Source organism: Carettochelys insculpta, chromosome 1 (assembly GCF_033958435.1).
Source record: "Carettochelys insculpta isolate YL-2023 chromosome 1, ASM3395843v1, whole genome shotgun sequence".
Taxonomy (NCBI): Eukaryota; Metazoa; Chordata; order Testudines; family Carettochelyidae; genus Carettochelys; species Carettochelys insculpta.
The window spans coordinates 274,751,647-274,778,510 of record NC_134137.1 but is presented as its reverse complement, the minus strand read 5'-3'; the positions used below and the strand labels follow the sequence as shown (position 1 = coordinate 274,778,510).

Sequence of the window (26,864 nt, the reverse complement as noted above, 5' to 3'; positions counted from 1 at the left end):
GACCCCATCAGTGCATGCGGTGGCCTTGTGGGTGGTCCCTTCCCGTGGTCCGGCCCCTCCCTCCGCCCACCAGGGGCAGGGCAGGGCATAGTCCCTGGGTGAGGGTGCTGATGGGCACTGGTGTCCGTGGCACCGTCCCTAGACCATGGTCTGCCCAGGCCCTGGCAGGTTGGGGCTGCTGAGGATGTGGGGGCCCCCGCTCACATGTGATGCCCCTGTCCCATGCCCTGGGGGTGTAAGCCCTGTGGGGTTCATACCCGACACTCCACCACCATGGTCGGAGGAGGCCCGTCAAGCAGATGCCTGGCTGGAGCTGCAGGAGGGGATATCCAGCACCAGCTCCCCCTCCTCACTGAACCACTCTGTGGCCAAGGTGGATGTTCCCAGCTCTGGCCCTGGGGGTGCAGGGCTGGGCTCCGGACCCAACTCTGGCTCCGAGGACTGCTGGGGCTCCTCGGCCTTGGGGTGAAGGGCAGCCGGGGGGAGGAGGTGTCCCAGGGGCCCAAGATGGCCCTGAGCTCCCGGTAATAGGGGCAAGTGACGGGGGCAGCCCCAGACCGGCTGGCCGAGTCCCGCGCCTGGGCATAACCCTGCCGCAACTCCTTGACCTTACTCCTCACATGGTCAGGAGTGTGGGTAGGGTGACCCTGGTCGGTCAGGCCCTTGGCCAGCCGGGCGAACGCTTCTGCATTCCGCAGCTTGCTCCCCATTACGTGGAGCACCTCCTTCTCACCCCAGAGCCCCAGCAGGTCACAGAGCTCGGAGTCAGTCCAGGAGGGGCTCCGCTTCCTGCCCTGCTGGCTGGAGGCCTGGGAGCCCTGGGATGGCCCCGGGGGGAACCCTGGGGGCACTCGGAGGGCTGGCTTGCTGCCATGGTCTCCCTCTGGGCTGTGCAGAGGTGCCTCCTGGCACGGCTGCTGCCTGCACAGTCTCAGCTTCCTGCTACAGGGTTTCCGGGTCCGTGCGGCTTTAAGAACCACTGGGTGCAGAGACATAGAGCCCCTCAGGGGCTAGACGGCACATCTCTATCTAACAGCTGATTGCTGCCATGGCGAACACCGCTATTTCAAAGTAGTGGGATGCAGAACGTCTGCACGCATCCTACATCGATGTTAGACATCAAAGTAAGGTGCTATTCCCATCTTCTGATAGGAATAGCGATTTTGACATTTCACCATCTAACTTCGATTTCAACTTCGAAGTAGCATGTGCCGTGTGTAGGAGCAGCGCGCGCTATATCAAAGTTGGGCTTGCTACATCAACATTGCGTTCTAGTGTAGATGCACCTAAGGGCCGCGTCTACACATGCACGCTACTTCGAAGTAGCGGCGCCAACTTCGAAATAGCGCCCGTCACGGCTACACGTGTTGGGCACTATTTCGAAGTTGAAATCAACGTTAGGCGGTGAGACGTCGAAGTTGCTAACCCCATGAGGGGATGGGAATAGCGCCCTACTTCGAAGTTGAACTTCGAAGTAGGGCAAGTGTAGCCGATCCGTGTCCCGCAACATTGAAATTGCGGGGTCCGCCATGGCGGCCATCAGCTGAGGGGTTGAGAGACGCTCTCTCTCCAGCCCCTGCGGGGCTCTATGGTCACCGTGTGCAGCAGCCCTTAGCCCAGGGCTTCTGGCTGCTGCTGTGGCAGCTGGGGATCCGTGCTGCATGCACAGGGTCTGCAACCAGTTGTCGGCTCTGTGGATCTTGTGTTGTTTAGTGCAACTGTGTCTGGGAGGGGCCCTTTAAGGGAGCGGCTTGCTGTTGAGTCCGCCCTGTGACCCTGTCTGCAGCTGTTCCTGGCACCCTTATTTCGATGTGTGCTACTTTGGTGTGTAGACGTTCCCTCGCAGCGCCTATTTCGATGTGGTGCTGCGCAACGTCGAAGTTGAATGTCGACGTTGCCAGCCCTGGAGGACGTGTAGACGTTATTTCGGTTGCTACATCGAAATAAGCTATTTCGATGTAGCGTGCACGTGTAGATGTAGCCAAGGTGTTTAGCAGAAGTCAAAAAAGGATTAGACATTTATGCTGGTAAAATAAACTCTACCTATTTGATAAAAGCAAATATTAACAGGGACAAACTCTCATGCTTTAGGGACCAAGCCAACTGCTGTCTAATTTACTCCACGAGTAAACTATTCTATAACTAGTCATTATTTAGGCATTTACACCTTCCTCTGAAACATTTGGTAATGGCCACTTCAGAAAGAGGATAATCATAGAATCATAGAACACTAGGACTGGAAGGGACCTTGAGAGGCCATCGAGTCCAGCCCCCTGCCCCAATGGCAGGACCAAGTACTATCTAAACCATCCCTGATAGATATCTGTCTAACCTGTTCTTAAATATCTCCAGCAATGGAGATTCCACAACCTCCCTTGGCAATTTATTCCACTGTTTGACTGCCCTGACAGTTAGGAACTTTTTACTAATGGCCAAACTAAACCTCCCTTGCTGCAGTTTAAGCCCGTTGCCTCCTGTTCTATCCTCAGAGGCCAAGAAGAACAAGTTTTCTCCTTCCTCCTTATGACTCCCTTTTAGATACCTGAAAACCGCTATCATGTCTCCCATCAATCTTCTCTTTTCCAAACTAAACAAGCCCAATTCTTTCAACCTTTTTTCATAGGTCACATTCGCTAGATCTTTAATCATTCTTGTCACTCTTTTCTGGACCCTCTCTAGTTTCTCCACATCTTTTTTGAAGTGCAGTGCCCAGAACTGGACACAATACTCCAGCTGAGGCCTAACCAGCGCAGAGTAGAGCGAAAGAATGACTTCTCATGTCTTGTTCACAAGACACCTGTTAATGCATCCCAGAATCATGTTTGCTTTTTTTGCAACAGCATTACACTTTTAATGGATTAGATGAACCACTGGTGTGATACAATAGGGCAACTTAAGGTCTTTGGGCCTGTCCATCTGTTACATCTAGCACAAAGAGACCCTGGCCCATGACAGGTGCAGCAATGTGTTTAGAGCAGGGGTGGGCAATAATTTTTGATGGGCAACCACTCCAAGAATTTGGTAGGAAGGGCTGCACTCCTCCATGATATTAATGGAGAAGTGTGAGGTCTGGGATGGAGGTTGGGTTCAGAAGGGAGCTTGGGTTAGCAGACTGGTATGCAGGAGGGTGTGCGGGGTCTGGGAGGGAGTTTGGGTGAAGGAGAGGGTTGTGACCTGGGACAAGAGATGGGGGCACAGGAGGGGGTGCAGGGTTTGGGATGGGCTGGGGTTGCAGGCAAGGATTCTGATTTGGAGGAGGCGTGGGGGTGTGTGTGCAGGTTTAGGAGGCAGTTGTGACCTGGGGCAGGGGACTGGGGTGGTATGGATGCAGGAGCAGGAGTGCAGAGGGGTAGGGTTGTGTCCTGGGGCAAAGGTTCAGGAGGTGGGACAGAGGGCTGGGGTAAGGGAAGGAGTGAAGTGCCAGAGGCAGGCTCTGACCAGAAGGCACTTACTGAGGTGAATCCCGCCCAGCAGCCCAGCAGGTCCCTCAGGAAGGCTCCTTGCCTGTCAAACCCCTGAACACCGCCTAAAGCAGCCTGCTGTATCTCATGTGCTTCTCTGAGCGATCCTGTGAGCTAGATGGGACGGGAGAGGCTTCACGCACTGCCCCCCACCCTCAGCACAATAGCCAATGAGAGCTGTGAGATTGTGCTAGGGCCAGGAGTAGCATGCAAAGCCTTTCCCCTCCCGCTAGGCTGGCAGCGCCACTCTGTTAGCCGGTGGCCAGGTAATGTGCAGTGAGGTACTCCCCTGGGTCCTAAGCAACCCAGTTTTTTACTGTTAGAGCAGGCAGCTCCTAGCACTCTCACCCACGGCCAGGCTGTAGTAACCAAACGGTTAAAGTTCTTTTTGTTGTGCCGGCTGTGTTGCAGTGACAAAAGGGTTAACAGCAGTCAGGCTCAGAGCTTAACTAGTTACAAGTTTATTTAAGCTACAGTTATAAGCGTGCGGTTACAAAAGGCTATTGTTTACTTCTTATATGCTAGCAAAATACAGGTGTTAACAAGTTACCTTACAATCCAATACAAAGATATCTGTTACCATCTAACACAATGATATCTTGACACAACGACATCTAGTTACAGAGCTCTAATTCTTTAGCTGTGCACAAAAAGTCGGAGACCTAGCATGGGTGTATCTTACCCTCTCTGCGTCTCTCAATACCAGCGTAGCCAAGCCGGATCGGTCACTCAATTCCACGGAAAGACAAATACGAGGTTGGGCGTTCCCAGTTGTGGACCTCAGGAGGCAATCACCTGACCCGACCAGCAGGTAGTTGGTGGAATGCACTCAAAGTTAGAGTTCTGCTGGACCCACCTGTTATACCCCTTTTGGGTTTCATATTCTCTTTCTTATCTATGGTGCCAGATCATACTGGTCTGTCTTTGTGACACCAGTTTGTTACAAGGGCATTTCTTACTTAATTTGCACTTGTAAGACAGGAGATAAGCAATTTAGGAGTACAGGACATTCTTTTTGCGTGGGCGGGGCACTTCCCCTTCTGGGATGGTTGTGTGTGTGCATCAAATCCATCAATGCCAGCTGGGGTGATTTCTGAGGGTCCCCCCACCTCTCTTGTTGACAGTTTGGCCTGTTACCCTTCTATCTGTACTTTCTGCTTCTCAGGGTCACGATAAGCTGGCACATCTGGGCCTCAATGAGGGCATCAAAGACTGTGCTGTCAGCAGCCGTTTCCGTGCCCTGTGTGCTCCTCAGTTGGTGGGGGCAGCAAGCAAGCTGGCTTGTAAGGGGGAGACTTTGTCTGGCTACACACTCAGAGAAGCAGGTGGTCCCACAGCGGGTTGCTTTGAGCAGTGTGTGGGGGTGGGGCAGGCAGGGAGCCAGTCCAGTACTCCTGCTGAGCCCTGGGCTGGATCTGGCCTGTGGGCCATATTTCGTCTGCTCCAGGCTTAGATAATACAAAGTAACAATTTCTATGCTCCTATTTTTATAAGGGCTTTGGCCACCATTTTCAAAAGAGAAGGGGGAATTTGGATATCTCAATTCTGAGGGTCTAAATTTGAGACATTTAAATTAATGTAATTAACAGTGAGTTGGACCACTGCTACAGCTGCTTTGACTGATTGAGTAACTTTCCTTTATTGCACTTTTAAGTTTATCCCAAGCGTGCTCAGAGGTCTGAATTTTGAGTTTGGAGTTCTAAAATTTAAAATAAATAAATAACTGAGCTTCATTTTTAGAAATGCTGAGTGTTCTCAGAAAGACAGCAGCCTTTAAAGTGACTCAAATTGGGCACCCATGTAGTAGGACGCCAAAAATTACTAGTCAGTCACTTATGACAATTTACGTCTTTCTGACAAAAGGATTCTACTTTCTTTATGATTCTGCAGGTTTTTTTGTACATTAAAATGGTTATTTTACCCTTCGCTAGAGCTGAAGTTGAAGCTACTCCATTTATGAAATTGGATGAACCTTGTTACCCATAATTACGAAAAATTGATTCTGTCTCCAGTGGTCATGCCTATTGTAAATAACTTTGAGTCCTGTTTGCACAGAACTAGCAGAACCAGTCAGACCAACCAGGCACGGAGCAGTGCTGGAAAGATGATGAAAGCTTTCCAAAGCTGAATCATTAACTAAACAAAGCTGCCAAGAAAACAGGTGAGCCCTCAAAAGTTGTGCTCTTGAGATTATAGCAGATGTAAAGCAAAACCAGAGGTGTTAGCTTTGTTTGGGAAACATTTTAGAGAATTTTTTTGTTGAATTATTCCACCATATGCACAACCACACAGAAAAAGAAATAGGCAGTTACTGGAGGAAGGCAGTGGCTTGTGAGACACAATTAAGAACTCCTCAAATTTCGAGAGCCTAATTTACAAGGTATGGATTCTCCAGCATACCGGAGAGTCTTAGCCTCAACTGGGGTTTTTAAAAAAAGAAAAGAAAAAAAAAAGTCAAGATGCCAAGACAAATGGAGACAGACTCTATCACACTAGCATAACAGATTCAGAAGTGGTTGTGGATTCTTAGGGATAAAGTCTAATTAATATCTTATTCAATATTTCTGTTTTCTGCAAAGACGTTTTATTCACAAGTTACAATACCATCTTTCTTACACCATAGCACAATTAATATTTAAAACCTTGTTATGTCTCTGCTGTCTCCTGACATGAATGTGTTGACTCAGCCTCTTTATACTTGGTATTTGTGAAATACTAGCTATCTTGGTTGCCCAGGACTCTTTCCTGAGGCAGGCAAAGTGAAGTCAACAAGACAATCCTGTTTGCTGATTTTAATTAAGGCATTGGAACAGAAAGTCCAACTTCAGTGCTGTCAGAACAAAGCCATGCCAAGGCAGACTTGGCACATTGTGTTCAGGGTCATATCGCAAGTTTTAGAAGAAATACCATTCAGCTCTGAAGTAATATAACTCAGCCAGAAGCACAGTTCCTGACGACTTTTTGCCAAACTCATTTAACATTAACCATCTTTCAGTTGATTTGCAAATTATTCCTTATGCTACCTCCTTACATACTTTCTGCAAATAGAAGGACACTCTCTTTTAGCAGTTATCTTGTTTGAATTTTAAGGCACTAATTTTAAGGTTCAGAAAAACCAAAGCAGAAAAATTAGCAGGGATTTATGTGTCCATGGGTTGACATTGAGATGAATAGGAGCGGAGTTAGGCCAACACGGAGCAGTTTTGAAGGTTCCACCCTGGGTATACTTTACACACACACAGAAAAAAAGAAAAAGTGAGAGGAACAACATAACTATATGAAGAGGGTAGAAACTTCTCTGTGGGGATAGACCCAATTTTTAAATGCCTTGATGTTTCTTCTTTGATCAATGCATAGTTCCTCCACATTCTAAGGGTAAGTCTATACTGGGGAAATAAGTCAATTTCAGATATGTGATTCTAGCTATGACATTTGCATAGCTAGAATTGACGTATCGGAATCAACTTATTTCCCTAGTGAAATCCAAGCATCTTTAGTCTTGTGTCGACATCCCTTATTCCACGCGATAGCGTGAAGTACAGGGGTTGATGGCTGACCCCAGAGACAGCGATTTTGCCATGTCTTCACCAGATGTGCAAAATCGAACTCTGGAAAATCAACCACAGTGCCTCAATCTCCCAGTAACTATAGGGAAACCCTAATGCTATTCTTTTAAAAGAGCCTGCTGATTTTGGGTGTCTCAGATACCGATCTAGAGACAGCTTGGCCCAAGGAGAGATACAACTGTACAGTACCTTTCACTTTGTCCACTTAAATGCTTTTTGGAATGTCCAAATATGGAATGTAGACATCCCACACTAACATTAAAATAATCTAGGTTAAAAATTTCTCCGTTAGTATGGGATGAAGAACTCAGCATGTTCCCCTCAGTGAATGAGCATGGCAGGAGCATTTTGCTCCTGTAAATTTGGGCTCCCAAGCAGACAAGAAGTCAGGCTGCTCTGACACCGAGGGTTGTACCGTGCCTAGTAAGTAGCCCAGTACCTAGGAGCCACCTTTTCCTTGCCTCCTGGGCTTTAACTTCTGTGCTTCACTGTTTGAAAAGCAGAGTACAGAATCTGTCCCACCAAGACTAGCTAGTACTCTTAAAAACACAAGGGGTATGGAGACAAGACCAGGATGTCTGAGTTCCATAACACCACCAAGTGAAGTCATATCTAAGAGGATAAAAAGATGGAGGACAGAAAAAACGTTTCCTTCATTCCCCAGACTGTGTCAGTGGATAGGGCTGCAGATGGGAGAGTGGGTAGAACAGGTCACTGAAACCTCCAGAGAGTCTCAGAGGGGTAGCTGTGTTGAGTCTGTAGCATCTCATAAAACAAGAAGTCTTGTAGCACCTTAAAGACTAATACATTTATTTATTAGTAAATGTGCTTTTGTGGGGAAGATCCACTTCATCAGGTGAGATGAAGAACGACAGTCTGATGGGAGTGGTCCATGGGAAAGCAGTAGACAGGTCACAGCCTTGGTGCAGAGGGAGGTCGGGGTGGTGGGACAGTTAGACTACATCTACACTACAGAGTTATTTCAAGAAAACAGCTGTTATTTTGAAATAACTTTGCTAGTGTCTACACTATGCAGCTGTATCTACACTTGCATTCTTCTTTCAAAGAGGTATGCAAATGAGGGAAATTGAAAATGCAAATGAGGTGTATATTTACATATCTGGTGCCTTATTTGCATATTCTTCTTTCCAAAGAAGAAAAGCAGTGTAGCTGCGGCTTTTTCGAAAGTAAACCCCATCTTCAAAAGAACCCTTCTTCCTAAAAAATAGGAAGAAGGGTTCTTTTGAAGATGGGGTTTACTTTCGAAAGAACTGCATCTACACTGCTTTTCTTCTTTCAAAAGAATATGCAAATGAGGCACCAGATATGTAAATCTGCATCTTATTTGCATTTTCAAAAGAGGAATGCAAGTGTAGACACAGCCTGAATTATTTTGAAATAAAGTTGAAATAGTGGGTGCATTACTTCCAAATTGGTAGCCCTCACTGGCAGCAGGAATGATGCCAATTTTGAAACAGATATTTCAAAATAAGCACTATTAAGGCTGTGTCTCCGCTATGAGATAAATGTTAGGCAGTTAGCTTGATATTACCCTGTGACTGCCTTCACTGTAAATACCAGAAGCTTGATTTTGGGAGCAATAATATCGAGATTACAAAATCAGTTACCTGACAGGTAACATCAAGCTCAAATTCAGAAGTTCAATTAAAGGCCAGTGTGGAAGCGCCACATCTTAAAATCAAATTTATTAGCCTCCAGAGGTGTCCCATATGTAACCCACAAAGCCCCTCACTACTCCGCTGTGGCTGCAGTGCTCCAGTAACAGGAAGACCCTGAATCTCAAAGTGGGAGCAGCAAGCCTTTGGCTGTGGGCTCATTTGTATGCCTGAGAAATGTCTGTTTCTTTGCTATTAGCGCTCTGAGCGCATCTACCCATTACAAATAGCCCCTGCAGGGAGTTTGTGGCTCTGTCTCTACACTTGTTATTTTTTTCTGTGCTGCCCCGACACACCACGTAGCAACAAGGCTGTGGTGGGGGTCGTGCTTGCATAAGACGTTGAGAAAATTCTTCTCAGTGATTTACATTTGCGTGCAAACCCCCTTCCCTCCCCCACAGGCACCACGCAGTGTGGGTCTTTCCCATGCTCTGCCACATCATGTGCATAGCCCCAAACCAATAAAAGGATGTGCCTGCCGTTCGGTGCTGACCATGCTTCCAGGCAGCACCAGTCTTAGGTTGCGTGTGTTTAGGGCTCCAAGGGCAGGAAAGATATTTGGGGGCTTGCAGGCTCTCCCCCGGCAGCTAAGATAGTGGGGTTTTGCTGTCACAGTGGGGGAGTCTCTCCTAGCTTGGGAGAACCATTTCAACTGGCCCCTCATCGAATCCCGCCCCCCCACACCCATACTGGAGCTTGTTGCCGCTGGGGAGAAGTCCTCCCCGGCGGCTAAGATACTGGGGGTTTTGCTGCCGCCAGGGGAAGTGTCCCCCAGTGGCTAAGATATTTGGGGGTTTGCTGCTGCCAGGGGCAAATCTCCCCTGGTGGCTAAGATATACAGGGGTTTGCTGCCACCAGGGGGAATTCTCCCCCAGTGGCTAAGGTACTGGGCTTTAGCTGCCACCAGGGGGTTGTGTGGGGGAAGTCTCATGAGCTTGGAGGGCTGATTCCCCATGAAGGAACCATGTCAACTAGGCCCTCAGCACTTGCCCCACCCCCCGGAAACACAAGCTGTCCCCCCTTCCCCGTCAATGAGATTTGGGGCTTCTACCATCACCTTAGTATACCTACAGTGACATTCTTTCTGTGTTGTTCTGTTTTGTTCCAAAGCTACCTTAGCAGAGGTTCTTCCGGGGACATCTTTTACAGAACATACATGATTTAACTCCTTCTCATCCTCTCTATTATTTTCTCTCTTATGTAAACATTTTGCCAGTGGGCCTAATTTGACAGGAATATAGTGAGGGGGGAAACCAAAAATTCTTTTTCCCTAGACTTTTTATCCTCTTTCTTCTAACTTTACAATACAGTCCAGGTCTTGGTATTATTTTCAGGGATCCCATGCAATGATCAGAGGTGTGACAGCAGTGGATGGCCAGCTGAGAACACAGTCATTGCACAGAAGCCTTATAATGCACCACAAAGCCAAAGACTCTCCCCATCAGCAACTCTCTTTTCTGAAAATCTTTCCTATCTTCTCTTTCTTCATGCATTTTGGGGTCCCTTTATCAGTTTCAATAAAGTCAAAAATCTTTTCTCCGAGACTTTTCTTCTTTCCTAGACTATCCTCTTTCTTCTAACTTTGAGAACACAATTAGGGTCCCTGTATTATGGCCAGTTGAGAATTCAGCTACCAAAGAAAGACATTTCTGTAAACTTCTTGCCGTCTTGGTGGATGCCCTACTTTTTCTTCCTTTCAACTTGAAAAATGGACGTTTTCGAAGAACAGAAGGGGAATGAAGAAAATGCAATGTGGGAAGATGATGTCAAAGACCAGCGAGCATACCCTGAATGCTACAGGGATGAGGAAACTATGGGAGAGGTTCCCACAATGCACTACTACAAGTCCATGTTTGCCAATTTGAGCATGGCAGGAATGCGTCGACTTTGTGAGGAGCATGTGAGAAGTAAGGATGGCAAATCCGAACTTATAAATTCCAGAATTACAAAATTGATATTAATAAATTTGAGTTTATCTTGTCGGCTGTGGCCACATTAGCCCCTCCGTTCCGAAGGGCTATGGCAACATGGCACTTTTAAATATGCTAATAATACCTGCCATAACTATACAGCACCTCATTAGCATAATGGCAGCCACGTACATGCTTCAAAACTGCTGGCTTTGAAACGCATGCCGCCTGTGTAGCTGCGGGGGCCTTATGAAACAACCCCCCTTATTTCAGAAAAACCTTCTTCCCAGAACCAAATAGGAAGAAGGGGCTTTTGTAGTCCAGGGCGTCCGTTCGAAAAGCCCCCGGCTACCAGGGCGGTGCACGATTCAAAAGCAGAGCTTTCGAATTACGCATGGCCACCATTATGCTAATGACACAATGCATATTCATGGCAGTGCCTTATTAGCAATTTCTCAACTCTCTCATTACCATGCGCCTTCCGGAAGGAAGGGGCTAGCGTAGACACGGTCTTAGAGAGCAAAGCCCCCTGGACTGACCCACAAAGACAGCTCCTGCCTGGTGAGGCTGGTGCTGGATCCCCCGCTCCAGGCACTCAGACCTCTTCCTGGGCACTTGTCCAAGGCGACAACACGCAGTGGGTGGTCTGGGACCCGTGGCTTTGGGGGCTGTAGGCCGCATTTGTTGCTCAATTACATTTGCTGGCTGCACTGAATACAACTGGGACGTCAGACAAGCCCAGCGGCAGCGCACAGGGAGCGAGTCCCCCCGCGCTCCCGCCCCGGCATCCCATCCGCCAGCCTGCGCAGTGCCCCGGGGACGAGACACTCTCTGTCGCTCCTCCGGCTCTTCCTGGCTCGCTCCCTGCAGGGCCGGAGGGTTTCGCCAGGGCCCTGCAGCGCTCAGCCTGCCGGACAGGAAACGAGCCGCCGCCGCACTTCCTGCCAGGGGCATTCCCCGGATCTCCCTACCCCGTGACCCGCTTTCTCTGGGCCGGCGGCGCGGCGCGGGGTTGCCGAGCTCGGCCGGGGTGCGTTGCCCGGACCCCGCGCGGGGAGGGCGCAGCAGCCGGGGCGCTGGGCGGGGTTGCCGGCTCGGGGCCTTGCTCCGCCGCCATGCCCGCCGTGGACAAGCTGCTGCTGGAAGAGGCTTTGCAAGACAGCCCTCAGGTACCGACCCCCGCCGCCGCGGGCCCTTCCCCACAGCGAGCCCCCTCGGCCGGCCGGGCGGGAGGCGCCTGTGCTCAGGTCCTGGGCCACACTGCACAGGCCCGTGCGTTAAGGGCCGGGGTTGGGGGGCTGATCCCCAGGATGCCCCGGCCTGGCCCGCGCGCTGAGTCGGAGCAAGCGCGAGTTAGCAAGGCCGGAGCAAAGGGGGCGGGAGTTGGTTAAACCTCCCAGCCCCCCACCCCGGGATACAATCCAGACTGGTGGTTCTGGGCAGAGGTGAGAAGCTGAGCAAGGGTAGTATAGCTAGTCCGTCGGGGCCGGGGCTTTACTGCTTCCAGCTTCTCCAGTGCTTTCACCGGCAGAGCAGGGCGCGTGGGTTAGGGGGCTGCGAAGTGTTGCACCATTTTACAGTTTGGGAAACTGAGGCACGACAGGGCTTCGATATGAGGTTGACAATGGCCTAGGTGAGAGGGGTACCCTATTTGAACTTTCCAAAAAGAGGACACGCCTGAGAGGGAGTGTATATCTATCAGTACCTACCAGCTCAGGTATTCAAGTACTATAACACATTGGTAGTACAAGGTGAGTTGGTAGATACTGATACTACAGATACACTCCCTCTCAGGATTGTCCTTGTTTTTGTAAATTCAAATATGGTAACCTTACTAGGTAAATAGTATCTGTTTGCTGTGGAGTGGGGAAGTAGCCACCCCAGGAATAAGTGGAGCAGATTCTCAAAGTGGAGAAATGAGGTCACTTGTCAGAGGGAGTAGAGTTTCATAGACAGTCTGAGAGGGGTTGGCACCTGGGAGGCTTGAGAAAAGGGTGCCCTCTCTCCTTTAGTAAACTGTTCTCCTTTGGCAGACTACCTCCTCTCTTGTTCTTGTGAGTGCAGGAGCAGAGCGTAAACCATAACTTGTGATATCTTGGAGAAATGCGTCCACTGAGTTTGTTTCAGTAGAATTGACAAGGAAAGCAAGCTACATCTTTGCCATGCTATGTTGGAAGGGGAAAACAAGGTCAGGTGACTCTGTCTCAAAGACCCTAATGGAGGGACCCCTAGTGGGGAGAGCAAGGGGGTCAGCCTGTGACATGGCTTAACAGGTGATGGTGCTGGACGTTCATGTACAGTTTGCCAGCCTGCTGTCACTTTCTCTAGCTCCGTGGCTCTCAACCTTTCTGCACTACTGTACCCCTTTTGAGAGTTGGATTTGTCTTGCATACCCCAAGTTTCACCTCACTGAAGAACTACTTCTTTACAAAATTAGATATAAAAGTACAAAAGTGTCACAATATTACTGTAAAACAGCTTACTTTCTCATTACTGTATAATTTTAAAATAAATCAGTTGTAATATAAATATTGTACATACTTTTAAGTGTATCGTACATAGAGCGGCATGAACAACTCATTGTCTACATGAAATTTGTTTGTACTGACTTTGCTAGGACTTCTGCATAGCCTGTTGTAAAACTAGTCAACTATCTAGATGAGTTGATGTGTCCTTGGAAGACCTCTGCATACCTCCGCATCTGGGTGAGAACCATTAACTTAGCTTGTCTCGCCAAGGGACAAAATATTGTTCTTTATAAAATTGAGGACACCAGGACGGTCACTGAAAACAGGGATGTTCTGGGTTTAGGGACACAGTTGCTGAATGCATTAATAGTGCTAAATCGTGACTGTTAGTGTCCTCTTCACTTCCAAGCCCAAGGGCTGGCAAAGGATTTCCGTGACTTAGACTAGATCCCATCCCTTCTGTCTAGCATATTTTAGATCAAACAGTGACCTCTGTGCTAGGACAGAGGGAGAAACGGGTGTGAAGGGAGGGCCCTAAGAGTTGTATGTTGGGGGTGGGGGTTAAGTGGGCAAAAAGAGTCAGAAGGGGAGAATTGGGGAATATGGGGAGATGGTGCAGGGCACGGAGAAGAAGAGTGAAAGGTCTGGGAAGCAGCAGGCGGAGGGGCTTATGGATAGGGGAAAACAGGGAACTTCACCAAGGGGTGCCCTCAGGAGGTATGGTTCTTCACTGTCTGTTATTCTACTATTGTTCACTTGTGTTGTTGTAACACTGAGGAGCTTTGGTCATGGACCAGGATTCTGTTGTGCTAGGTGCTGTGCAAACACACAGCAAAGAGACTCTGCCCCAAAAAACGTATTGTCTAGCACAGCATTTCCCAGTTTTATTTGGCCCTAGAACCGTTTTAAACTCAAAAGAATTTTACAGAACCCCAATAACACCTTTATGTGTGGAGCTGAAAAAACAGACCACAAATAAGTAAGGACAGTAGTAAACAAATGCTAAACAAGGTCATGAGAACAACATTTAGTTTAATTACACATATTTAGAAAGAAAATGCACATTTAATGTGTGCAAAAATAAAGCTCAAAAACTAATATGCATTATGTTGGCAGTTTTCAGTGAAACTCATGATTTGCTTCACCAACTACATCCCTACTGCCGTCCATTAAACCAATTAAATTTATCTCTACTCTTTCAGTGGTGGCAGGGCGGCAGGGCAGAGAGCCACAGAGGAGTCAGCCACTGCGTTGTCCGGAGACACACATGACTCTATACAGAGCCACCTACAGCTCAGGAGCTGCAGGCTGCAGACCTCTGCTCTTAATCAGTTTATATTTGTCATGGTTAAACTTTAAATGCAAGAAATCACGTGACTAAACTATATTCTTATTCAGTCACTCACATGAGCCACGCTCCCTGAGAGTGAGTACAGGGGTTTACGAAGGTATGTAAAAGGCGTTCGTGTCACAGACTGACTGTGTGGGCCGTGCTGAGTGATCATCATCCCCACTCTCTGGCTAAGACGGCGTTACACAGGGATACTTATCATTGCAAACACAAGTGAAAATTATTTTAATAAAATGTATATATACTTACATATTAATTATTTTTAAATAATAAAATGTTGTTGTAATGGATTTTTTTCATGGAACACTTACTTTCACTTTGTGAAGCCCTGGGGTTTCGCCGAAAACCATTTGGGAAACACTAGTCTAGCACATTGTATAGTAATTTACTGCTGTACAAAGAGAACCCGATCCTCTATTGTTCTGTACCTTGTATAGTAATTTTTGGAAATGTGAAGGGAGAATAAAACGGATGTAAAATAATTCCTTTCTTACAAGGTACAAGGCAGTGGAGATTTAGGCATTAGTTATTTGTTTATTAAGGCTTACAAAGCTGAGACATTTTTCTCCCCTTCTTAATCAAGAGTAATGTAATTATATCTTCATTGGTCCCAAAAGTCAATGCAAAAAAAGCCCCACTGTATTCCATGTAATATGTTTGAGTGCAAATGGGGAGACAGGCAGCCATGCTGAAATCAACAGAGTTGTGCTTGTGAAGGCTGGATTTGTCCCCGTGTTTTCAGCAGCGAGGGTGGTGGCATGATTACTTAATCCTCCACACGTATGTTGAAAGGTTTTGTTTGGATTAGCATGGTTCATTTCTGCAGCATTATGTACTATATACAAATTTGAAAAACCATGAACAAGTAAATTATAAATCTGTTTATTGTTAATTATCCTGGTTTAAAGTAAAATGAATAAAGTCAATGTAGTTGTTAATCTTTAAGATGCTACAGGACTGCTTATTTTTATGGAGCTACAGACTAACATGGCTACCCCTCTGAGACTAGTTAAAATGGTGAGTTCAAAAGAATCATTCTAAAGGTTTTGAACCTTCACCCCACTATTTGAATCATTTATAGGGTTTATTATTTTTCAACAAAAATGCTAACAACAGAGGCCAAGATTCAGTAAATAAATAATTGAGTGCCTTAAATTGAGTAGATAACTCCATATTTATGCATCTGAATAAGTAAAGCTGGGATTTTTCAAGGATCCTATGCTAAATTCAGCAGTGTATAGGCAACTAACTGCCATCTATGCCCTGTGTTATGTAAGTATAGACTTAGGAGCCTAACTTTAGGTTCCTAGTTTTTTAAAATCTTGACCTGAGAATTTTGTTGCTTAATATTTCCCATAATTCTGTTGCTATATTCTTTAATCATGATCCTTTTTTACTGTGGCATGTACAATCAGTCTTTTGCCATACCACATTATAATGGTGTTTACTGTTAAGTAAAGATGGGTTATTTACTACTCAGTGATTGCAACAACTAAAAATGAGAAATGTTGCAAATTAATGTTTCAACTCTTAAAATCCACATTGGGGCCCTGTCCTGGAAACTCTAAACATGGGGATCCGTTGAAAGGAAAGTCTGCATGTTAAGGGCTTGCAAAATCAGATCCTGTATAGACTTTTGTTAGTGTATTTTGAGTTATCTCCCTGCTTGATTTGTACGTGCTCTTGTTTTAAGAAAAATCATGTTTTGCATTCCAGTTGTTCCTTTTTATCTCACAATCTTAAAGTTCTTTGCAAACATGAATTATCCCCACCTCCTCGATATTTCTAAGACAAGTAGTAATATACATGTTTAACATTCATTCATAAACTGAGGTGTTGTGAGATGAAGTGATTTACCCATGGTAAGCCAGTACAGGAATGCTGAATCTAGCATAGGACTTTGTCGCCTGTATTAACTACTAGACCACACTATTTTACACCGTAAATAGACACTTCTCAGCGCAGCTGAAATCAGACATTGTCTTAATCCAAAAATCTCAGCAGAGGTGGTTTGACTCTCTCAGAAGTAATGTATAATCTCTGCAAGGGGATTTGCATCAAAAAGTAAATGCCTTGGAGAAGCAAAGCTGCATCCTTCCAAAGTGTCATGCTTCTTAGAGCTTTCCTAAGACTGCAAAATAAATTCCCACGATTAGCACCTAGATACTTCAGGCACATTAGAGATGCCTAAGAGAGGAGGACAGATGAAGCACTGACTAGGTGTCAGGTCTAATATGGTTAGTAAAGTACAAGAAAAATATTCTAGCTGTTCAGATGGGGAAGACCTTTGCATTTAGCATCAAACAGATTGGATTTACTAGTTAGTATGTTTTAAATTACCAAGATGCTGTCAAAGAGATTGTCAAAGTTTCATTGCCAGCACCAAGATTTACTTTCCTCCATACGGTCCTGATCTATTAAATTCATTTGCTGAGCTCTAATTCTGGGCCGTGGTTTCCCCTTCCCACATAGTACTGTAACCACGTAGCTTGCTTTCCTTGGAAATTTTGCTGACACAGACCGAGCGGATGCATTTCTTCAAGATAACGCAAGGTATGGTTTACAGTCTGCTCCTCCACTCGCAAGAACAAAGCAGAATGTCAGGTGAAGAAACCATGCCCTGGACATGCAGCATGGAGGGCATGTCCCTACACTGAGAAGTTACTGTGCTGTAATTTCATTGCTCATGGGTGTGAACAAATATCTCCTCCAACCATCACCGTGCATGCAGCAAGTTGCAGTTCTGTGGAGAGCGAGCTTGGACAGTGCAGCAGATCTGGAAGCTGGGCTTTCGTCACTGTTGTCTCCTCCCTTTGTGGAGGTGGTTTACCTGGTATTGGGAGAGCTATCTCCTGATGCTCATGCTGTGACCACACTGCTGCATTTTAAGTGCTGCCTCCTGAGATGGCCTAATGGGTGATAATTTGTTTTATTGCAAGAGGTGCTTCTACTTAATTCTAAGAATAGAGAAATAAAACTAGAGATGGCGTTTTGGCCACAAGTCCCTGGCATGGCCTTGATTATTGCAATCAGCAAGAGGAATTTCAGGATCTGTTACATTTCTGACTGTATTGGAAGACGTCTCAACTAATTAGAGCAAGAATGTGTTACTCAGGAGGATTTTGCTATTGCTTTCAGTGTAAACATCTAGTCACACCACTTATTTGTGCATCAGTTTACCCATCTCATTTTTTTACCATTGTTGGATAAAAGGAGCTGTATGCTGTATATTCAAAGTCTTCTTGTTGCTGATTTACTTGTTTTGTTCCAGTTTCTTTAAAAAGTTGTTTTTATATATATTTCCATTTTGGGAATAAAACCATTTGCTTTTTTCTTTTATTAAAGACTCGCTCCTTGCTTAGTGTATTTGAAGAAGATGCAGGAACCCTTACAGAGTATACAAATCAGTTGCTTCAAGCAATGCAACGAGTCTATGGAGCTCAGGTAATCTTTCATTTGTGTTGGCTATATTTGGAAAGTAATAGAGGCCATCTGTGTATTCTGCTACTGAGAAACACTGGTTTGCAAAGGTGCAACTGCCTTTGATTTGTGAAAAAAGTTGTGTAGTTATTCTGCTCTTTTGAAAATCTGTGTCTATGATATTGTCACTCCTTCCTGTTTTGGTGTTCATCCACCTATTCAGAAAAGGAGGGCGATCAGGTGAGGTCTGGGGAGTGGGAGAGCTGGAGGGTAGGGAGTATGGCCCTGTCCAGTGCCCATTGCAGGAGGTCCAGGAAGCCCGGTGGGAGGAGAGCTGCGAGCGGCTGGGCCGTCATGTCCCACCAGGCTCCGGTGATGGCGTCAAAGTGGGACATGATTTGGTCTCTGCCCGTGACCACCACACTGTGTCAGGCCTCAGCCACCACTCCATGAGCCACATCATAGTCAACAGGCAGTGTTAGGGACCTGCTGGAGGTCTTCGGCGACCCTCCAAATGCCTTTCCAGCTGCAGGCTCAGTGTGGCGGCGAGGTGGGGGTGGCTTGACCCTCAGAAGGTGTAGGTGCAGCTGTAAGGAAGACAAAGAGGAGACAAGGTGAGTCATTCCTGCAATACAGCCCCTGAGGCTGTGCCCTCCCACCATGGGCACTAACCAACCCCCTGGGCCAAGGGACGGGGATTTACCAGGAGCAGAGCCATGTGTGGCCTGCACAACAGACCCTGCCACATGGAGGCACTGTGGTGCCTCCACGACTGTGCTGACTGCAGGGTCTCTACCCCACTCACTTGATGGGCTGGCAAGCACAGAGGGTGTCCAGTCACAGAGGGGTTCTGTCATGGATGGGGAGTGAGCCACGAGCAGCCTTGCCTGTCCTGGGGCCCACTCAGACACCTGCAGGGCTCTTGGCAGGAGCGGGTGCTGCTTCTCGCCTGCGGGCATGCGTGTGTACCAAGAGCCACACTCCTCAGTACGTGTGGGGTCAGGCTGGTGCCCGTGTGGCTAGCCCACTTCCAGCCATGGCCGGTGCTGGGAAGCTTCCTGCCAGGGCCTAGGGCTTGTCTGGCCCTCTGTGGTTCTCTGTCTACTGTGTCTGGGTGGGGCACACTTGTGTTGCACGTGGTTCCACGTGCTGGGACTGCAGTGTGAGGTCCTGCTGAGGCCAGTCATGTGACACTCACAGCACATCCCGTCTACACCCACCTCCCCTGCGCGGGGTGTGTAACGCACGGAGTGCTCACTGGAGGGACCCTTGCCCAGCCCTGAGGATGCCCAGGATATGCTCTGGCTGCTGGGGACCAGGTCCAGTACCAGGATGAGGCTGCTGGCTTTGGAATCTGGCTCCGGTAGAGGGTGGGGCTGAGATGCCGCCTCTTACTTCTCTTCAGCCTGTGGGGGGATGCTGCTGTGGTGGTGGTGGGGGGCTCAAGCACCACGCTGATGCTCAAGCATGGCAGGGATGTGTCGTTCTTCACCCTCCTCCCCCACCCCCCGATGGTGTTGAACACTCTGGAGGAGGGGCAGGTGGCAGGTCCTGCCCCGGAGCAGCATCCCAGGCCTGGACATAGCCCTGCCTCAGCTCCTTGCCTTTTGACCAGACCTGCTCCATGGGGCAGGGGAGGGGCATGAGGGCACGGAGCATTTTTTTCCAACAAAACCCTTGAATCTAAACATAGCCATAGACTACTACGGTTGCTTAGGTCTGACCTGTGAAAGTTGAAGACAAAACTGCAGTGGGTTTTGTCAACCGCCAATGCTGAAAACTCAGGGGTTAGGTCTGCCAAAAGCAGAAGATTGGTTTTAAAAATCATGTGTTCTTTGCCCTCAACCTATAAAGGTATTTTGTCTTCTAATTTCCATTGAAATCAAAGGAAGCCAGGAGCTTGAATTAGTTTGTGGATCTGGGCCTTTTATTTGCATGGTGGAATTTGAGTTTTCATGGTGCCCTTGGGTCATATTTTCTGTCTTTTCTCTATAAGCATGAGGGGTAGAAATTTACTTTTTTTAATGAAAACTGGGGTTGTCTTGTAATCACTCATCTGCTGTATCTGGGGCTATAAGAAAACATCGGCAATCTCAAATCTGACTTGCAGTCAAAATGGGAGAAGTGACAACATTAATGTCAGTGTAGTGTCACGTCTCCTATGGGTAGCAATCAGCACTACATGAAAGCTGATACCTACCCAGAAAAAAAATGTTTGTAGTTGCCCAGAAACAGATTCCTTGAATTGGCTGCTAGCTTATTAAGCTGATATTCACCGTTTTATTAAAAGATTTATCAGATTGTTCGAAAGTCATGGAAGGAGAAACCAGAAGTATTTCTCTGCTATGGATGCTCTACTTTTAGGTAACAGTTTTATGAAAATGAGAAGGGAGCACAATTTATGTTTTTTTAAGTTACAGGTTGCTAGTAGGTGTTAGTGGGGCCTAATCATTTGTATTATACATGTGTATTTTTGGTGCCTCTTGCATCAACCAGTTTAATCATGTATATGTCATTTCTAGTAGCAAGCACTGGAAAGTGTTCTTTATTTGGGTGGGGGGTTCAGTAAATGTGTACTAGCACATGGGTACAGTTACAGAAAAACTCCTAAGTTTGGTTATGTAGGATAAATAAACTCATATCTCTGTGAACTCAGATTGTAGTTACTGGGTTTTTTTTAAAATGTTCTTGCCTGTGCATTGTAGCTAGAAGCGGTTTAGTTTGGTGATGTTCTAATGGAAGAAAGCTTCCCAATACAGTCTATTCCATCTGGTACACCCTCTGCTGCCCATTTAAAAGTTGCCAGTATTGTAACTCCGAAATGTTCAAAAATCACGAGTTAAGCTTACCAAAACTGACATTGGCTTTAAAAATCATGAGATCATATAAAGATAATAGATTTGGTGTGCTTTTATTTTCTTTATGTTTTTTGAGCCTGTAGGGTCATATTTTCTCCACAGCCATGAGGGCTAAAAACTTACTTTTACTTTGAGAATATCTGCCAAAGGGGAGTGGTCAGCAATGCTCCCCTGTGAATAGGAGGGTGGAGCTTTATGCCTTCCCCCTGGGGCACCAGGGGTAGGAAGCTGGGGCAGTCCCAGAAGGGGAGGGGTGCCTCCAGCCAGCTCCTTTCGCCTGACTAGTGAGTCTGTCTCCAAACCTTTACCTTGCTTTAAGTGATAAAAGGAAGCTGTATACTAAATTTGGTGGTCTTAGCTCTTACCATTTAGGTGGATAGGCTCATCTGCATACTTGGCTTAATCTAATTCTTGACCTTTCCCACCCACACCCCTCCACTCTCTGATTTGTTCACCTTGACCATTTTTTTCTGATTTGTCCTCCTTGATTACTGTTTTCGGTTCTCTGTGCCTTAAATATTGAGTCTGTTCTGGTCTGGCTATAGTCTGAAGAAGTGGGTCTGTCCCACAAAAGCTCCCCTAATAAATTATTTTGCTAGTCTTTAAAGTGCTACTTGACTGCTTTTTTGTTTTCATTTAGGTGGAGTTATTGACCAGGCAGATGGACAGCCAGCCATAGTCTCTCAAATTTATAGTAGATTGTCCATTATTGAATAATTATAGTGACTATCCATTGTAATTTAATCTGACTGATGATTTTACTTCAGAACTTACTTAGAAAGTAAAAGTGTTGTGAAATGGTGGACTGGCTCACAAATAACTAAGGTATAAATGCATTTAAGTTTTCATTAAAAACTGGAGGGAGGGAGAACCTAATTTTTGCTTCAGGTGACTAGCTGTGTGCTGGACAGACAATAAAAAAAGGAAGACTCACACCAGAACCTCAGAAATGAGCACTTCGACACTTCGGGAAGTTCAGATGTGAAAATCAATGAATGAGAATTTTGCCATTGATTTGAATGCAAGTGGAATCAGGCCCATGGTTGACTGAAGTGTTGAAACTGCTCATGTCGAGAACCATTTTGGCTTATGTATGGGTAAAGAGAGAATTTAGATGTGTAGCATTGTCTTCATCATCACGTCCATGCGATGCTGGTAGATCTTTGACAAAGTTTTCCAGTACAGCTTTGAGTGCTGGCTAGCTAAGCTCAAAACTAAATGAAATGATTCATCCATGCTCATTACTGCTTAATTAGTACTGATTTCTGTCCAGTCCTTTCTTCCTTTCAATAAACATTTGTTCATTATTTCCCTGATTTTTTTTTTCTGTTGATAAAATCAGATAATGAAAATACATGGTTTTTGTATATTGCACTAACGGAAATTAATTTTGCCCTTTCTTAGATTTATCAGGCTGTTCAAGCTTTCAGTAAGTTTTCTAGTTGGTAATCAGTCCTTACTGGCTTTCCTATGATAAAAGTGTTTGACATTTCAGAAAGAGCTGTAGGGTACTGTGACAGAAACTTATTTGAACAGTTAGTTGCACAACATTATATAATAGTTTTTATTTTGCTTTGGTCCACTGCTTTCCAAGAGATTTTTCTCATGTTGTTTTTAATTATGTAGCGGTCAAAATACATCTATGGACAAATAATGTTTGTTCTTCAATTTCCCACTTTATTTGTAGCCAGTTCAGGATAATAGCAATGTGTGTTCCTGTATTCTAGAGGGACATATATGGAAACAAATTAATAATTGCTAAAATGGATTCCAAGAGTTTCATGGGTGTGTAAATAGAGACAATGCACACACCCACATTTAAACCTTTCAGCTGGTGTTGAGAAAGGAAGTGGATACAAATTGACTAAGCAGTGTTGTCACACAGAGTGTTTTTCCTGCTTCTTAAGCTTTGAGAATATGGTGGCACTTATAGCTGTCTGATTAACTTGGTTTGTGTGCAAGTGTTTTCTGTTTCTTTGTTTGGAAATGACATCATTATAATTTTGTACCCAAAATAGGGCCTAGGGTGATAGGGATGTGTGTGTGAGAGAGGGATGGAAACTAAGCATTAGCATCCCTACTTGGACTCGCATGTACAGTGCAAAATCAGTAGAAGTGTTCACTGTATTCTGACAGGGTGACACTAATTTCAGTGCCCGCAGCCAGCTTTGAGGCCTATGTGCCACTGAAAGCACCATCTGCTGGCTCCAGTGGAATTTCAGCATGTGGAGACCTTGTGCTTGCTGTCTGCTAGGGTAAATTTTAATCCTTTCCACCTGCTCTCACTATTCCTGCTGAGAGTATGAATACTCCCTGTGGGTTCTGAAAATGGCCGCTATTGCCTCGTCATGTAACAGAGGCAGTTTAACACAAGTACTGGGCTCTGAGGGACTTGGTTATGCCCTAGAACAGCTTTCTGCAGTAACTGCTCCAATCGCTTAGGAGCTGTGAAAAAACCATCTTCTTGATATTCTGTGGGAGCCAGAATTAGGAGAGCCAACTTCTGCCTTATGCCCCCATTTGCAGCCATTCACATAGATACTCTGCCAGACAGAATTTGGCCTTTGGGTTTTTTGGCTGCTCTGATTTATGCAAACAAGTTATTTTGATTTTTCCATTGTTTAAAAAAATCTGCACTTTAAAATAGAAAGAATTCAGAGCCCTGCTACTTAGAGAAAGGAGGGAACTAGCCAGAGCGAATACATAGCACCCAATTCTCCAATCTGTTACACCAATTTCATGGCAGTGAAACCAACTGACCTATACATGTAATGATAAAGCTTATGCGGTTGTAATTTTCAGTCTCCCTCTTACATATCCGAGGCCAAATCCTGTTCTCATTTACACAAATATGTAGATTAACTCTACTGCTTTCCCTGAACTTGCTGCTTCTCCTGTCTCCCCACCTCTTGCTCATTTTCTGATAACCAAAGGAAAACACTGAGGGCAAATAGTAAAGATGAGAGTGTTTCATGCTTACCTTTGCCTGTTGGTGCTGTAAGTAACATGGGATTGAGGGAACTTTAAATTGTTTAAATTGTTTCTGCAGACCCATTTAAGTGCTATTGTTTGTGGGAACAGCCTTGATGCTAGCTCAGAGTGGCTTTCAGCTAAACTTCTATGATTATTATTATTTAAGTATTTGTAGTCTGATAACACCCAAAGTGCCTGATTGGGATTGGGACCCTCTAGTGCAGGGTGCTGTACAAACACCTGAGAGACGAGGTTTGAAGCCAAAAGACAAAGTCTCTGTGAATGAGGAGTATCAGTGAGAAATCTGTGAGGTTGTAGTGCAATGTACGGGTCTGGCTTCAGTTTGCAACAGGAGCACGGCCCTGCAGACCAAAAATATTAGCATGTAGTGCCAAAATAATGGTGATGCTTCAAAATGGCTTTAGAGTTCAGTGCCTAAATCAGTTCCCCTCTTTGGTTTCGATTGATTTGACCTGTTCTATGGCTGCTTTCCCACCCTTCTCATTTTAGTTCCCCATTTTTCCCCCCATTAATTATCTGTTCCTCTGCACTGCAGATTTCAAGTGGGAAGGTGTAACTTGTGACTTCTGTAGAAGCAGCTGTTTAGTGCATTCAGTGGGAAGGGGAGCATCAGGCATAGTTTGTGACCTTTTCCATATATGTGGTTGCAAAGTTACTCCCAGACTGGCCATGTGCTGGCAAACCACCTATTCTTTTCTTCTTCTTGAAATTGGCCCCAAACCATCAGCCCATCTGTTATGCATGTGAGTAATTCCATTTATACTTCAATAGTTCCATGCCCCTTTGGGATTGCTTTAAGCGCAATCCTGCTTTAGTGCAGCTGCCGCAGTTTGAAGCCTGTATATAGTTATATCCAGTGCCTTTTTTGTATTTAAAAAAAAAAAAAAAGGGGAGCTGGTACTCAGCTGGCTCCATGTCCCATTCCCCAGCCAATCCTGTGACTGGGGCTGCTGAGGTGCTAGTATTTAGTGACAGCACAAGAAGAGCACTGGTTATACCTCTACAGTCCCCTTGTGTGGATGCTGTAATACATGTATAACTGGCATAACCCGTTAAAACAAAGCAGCAGAAATGTAGCACTTCAAAGACTAACAAAATGATTTATAACCTGTGTATAACTTGTGTATTTGGCACAGCTTATTCTGATGAATTTAGGCAAATTAGTCTCACAGAGCGTAAAATCAATTTTTAAGGGATGTAGATTCATTTTTATAATGTACCTGTCTTCACTGCAAATATCATTAGGTCGATTTTAAGGGGTCGTAAGGTCAACTTTTCTGTGTCAGCTTTTTCACAAGGCATAACACCAAATTCAGATTTACAAGGCCAACTTAATGCTAGTGTAGACACAGCTTTATTTAAATACATTTTATTGGCCTCCAGAAGTGTCCCACAATGCCCACTATGTGTCCGTTCTGACCATTGTTTTCACCTCTGCTGCTCTCCAGGTAAGTAGGAAGCAGGAATCAGACCAGGCTCTCTGGCTGGCCCTTGCACCAAGTGGCTGCCAGACTCTCTGGCTCGACCACCCCTGCACCATGCAGCTGCTGGGCTCTTCAGCTGCCCTCCAGGCCGTGCATCTCCTGGATTCTCTGGATGCCCCCCACACCATGCGTCTGCCTCCCCACCACACAGCTGCTGGGTTGTGTGGCTTGCCTCACCCTCCACCTCCCGCTACACAGCTGCCAGATCAAAATGAAATGAGTCAAAATAACACTATCAAAATGAAACATTCCAACAATACCAAAAAACAACTTTTGAATAGCTCCAAATTGGAACTTTTCAGATTTTTATTTCTATATTTTACATTTCTCAGGACTGGTCTGCTAGCCTTGTAATGGCTTGTGCCAGGGGCAGGCTGTGGAAAAGTGGTGTGAAAATGAGGACACGACCCCCAGATAGCAGACAGCCCCCACCTCCAGTATCCAAGCCACTGAGGGAGACTTCTCCTGGCTGTCTACAGGACCCTCACCATGCACAAGCTGCCTAGCGTCTGGTGCAGCACATCCTCTTATAGGTCCGGGGTCAAGCCATGTGATGCAGCTGGGCGTGGGAAAGTTCCAGAATGTGTGGTGCCTCCAGAAGGAGGGAAGGGAGGAGATGTGGGGGTCAGCACAAAATGTAAGTGGCTGAAAAGAAGTTTCTCATAATATCATACAAGCACAAACCCCACCCGTAACCTAGCTGCCACTTGGTGCAGGGGGTGAGTGGAGGGCAGTGGCTGGCGCTGAGCAGCACAGAAACAAAGGCAGCTAGCAGAGGTAGACACAGAACCACAGACTCCACAGCCACACTAATAGGACAGAAAGAATATTTTTCAATCTCATGACCATGGCCACGGGCTTCCAGGTGCCGAACTGAAATGGTGTTCCTATTGCCTAATTCCTCCAAACCTGAGTGCTGTGGAGATGGAAGAGGCCAGAGCGGAGGACTGTGGGGCACAAACGAGACATCTCTGGAGGCTAATGAATTCGGGAATAAATGGTAAATTTTCACAATGGAGGAGGGTAACTAGTGGTGTTCCCCAGGGGTCAGTCCTGGGACCGATCCTGTTCAACTTGTTCATCAATGATCTAGAAAATGAGGTAAGCAGTGAGGTGGCAAAGTTTGCAGATGACACCAAGTTGTTCAGGACAGTCAAAACCAAAACAGATTGTGAAGAACTACAAAAAGATCTCAGCAAACTGAGTGATTGGGCAGCAAAATGGCAAATGAAATTTAATGTGGGTAAGTGTAAGGTAATGCATGTAGGAAAAAATAACCCAAATTACACGTACTACATGATGGGGTCAAATTTAGCTACGACAGATCAGGAAAGGGATCTTGGAGTTATAGTGGATAGTTCTCTGAAGACATCCATGCAGTGTGCAGCGGCAGTTAGTAAGGCAAATAGGATGTTAGGAATTATTAAAAAAGGGATAGATAATAAGACAAAATATATCATACTTCCCCTATATAAAACTATGGTACGCCCACATCTTGAGTACTGCCTGCAGATGTGGTCTCCTCACCTCAAAAAAGATATATTCGCATTAGAAAAGGGCGACTAAGATGATTAGGGGCTTGGAACGGGTCCCATATGGGGAGAGGCTAGAGAGACTGGGACTTTTCAGTTTGGAAAAGAGGCGATTGAGGGGTGATATGATAGAGGTATATAAAA

The 26,864-nt window shown here is 45.9% G+C and overlaps 2 protein-coding genes across 2 annotated transcripts in view; one reads left to right on the top strand and one right to left on the bottom strand.

Annotated features, from left to right (window-relative positions):
* Nucleotides 1-11,468: 11,468 nt before the first annotated feature.
* APPL2 (adaptor protein, phosphotyrosine interacting with PH domain and leucine zipper 2) overlaps nucleotides 11,469-26,864 on the top strand; it is a 57,834-nt gene continuing 42,438 nt past the window's right edge. The window contains exons 1-2 of the mRNA XM_075007902.1: nucleotides 11,469-11,782; nucleotides 17,778-17,876. Coding sequence (XP_074864003.1) covers nucleotides 11,729-11,782; nucleotides 17,778-17,876 — 153 coding nt within the window. The 5' untranslated portion in view covers nucleotides 11,469-11,728. The remainder of the gene's footprint in view (nucleotides 11,783-17,777; nucleotides 17,877-26,864) is intronic.
* The window catches only part of WASHC4 (WASH complex subunit 4), a 141,127-nt gene continuing 132,683 nt past the window's right edge, over nucleotides 18,421-26,864 (bottom strand). The window contains exon 34 of the mRNA XM_075007870.1: nucleotides 18,421-18,439. The gene's annotated coding sequence lies outside the window, so the exon portion shown is untranslated. The remainder of the gene's footprint in view (nucleotides 18,440-26,864) is intronic.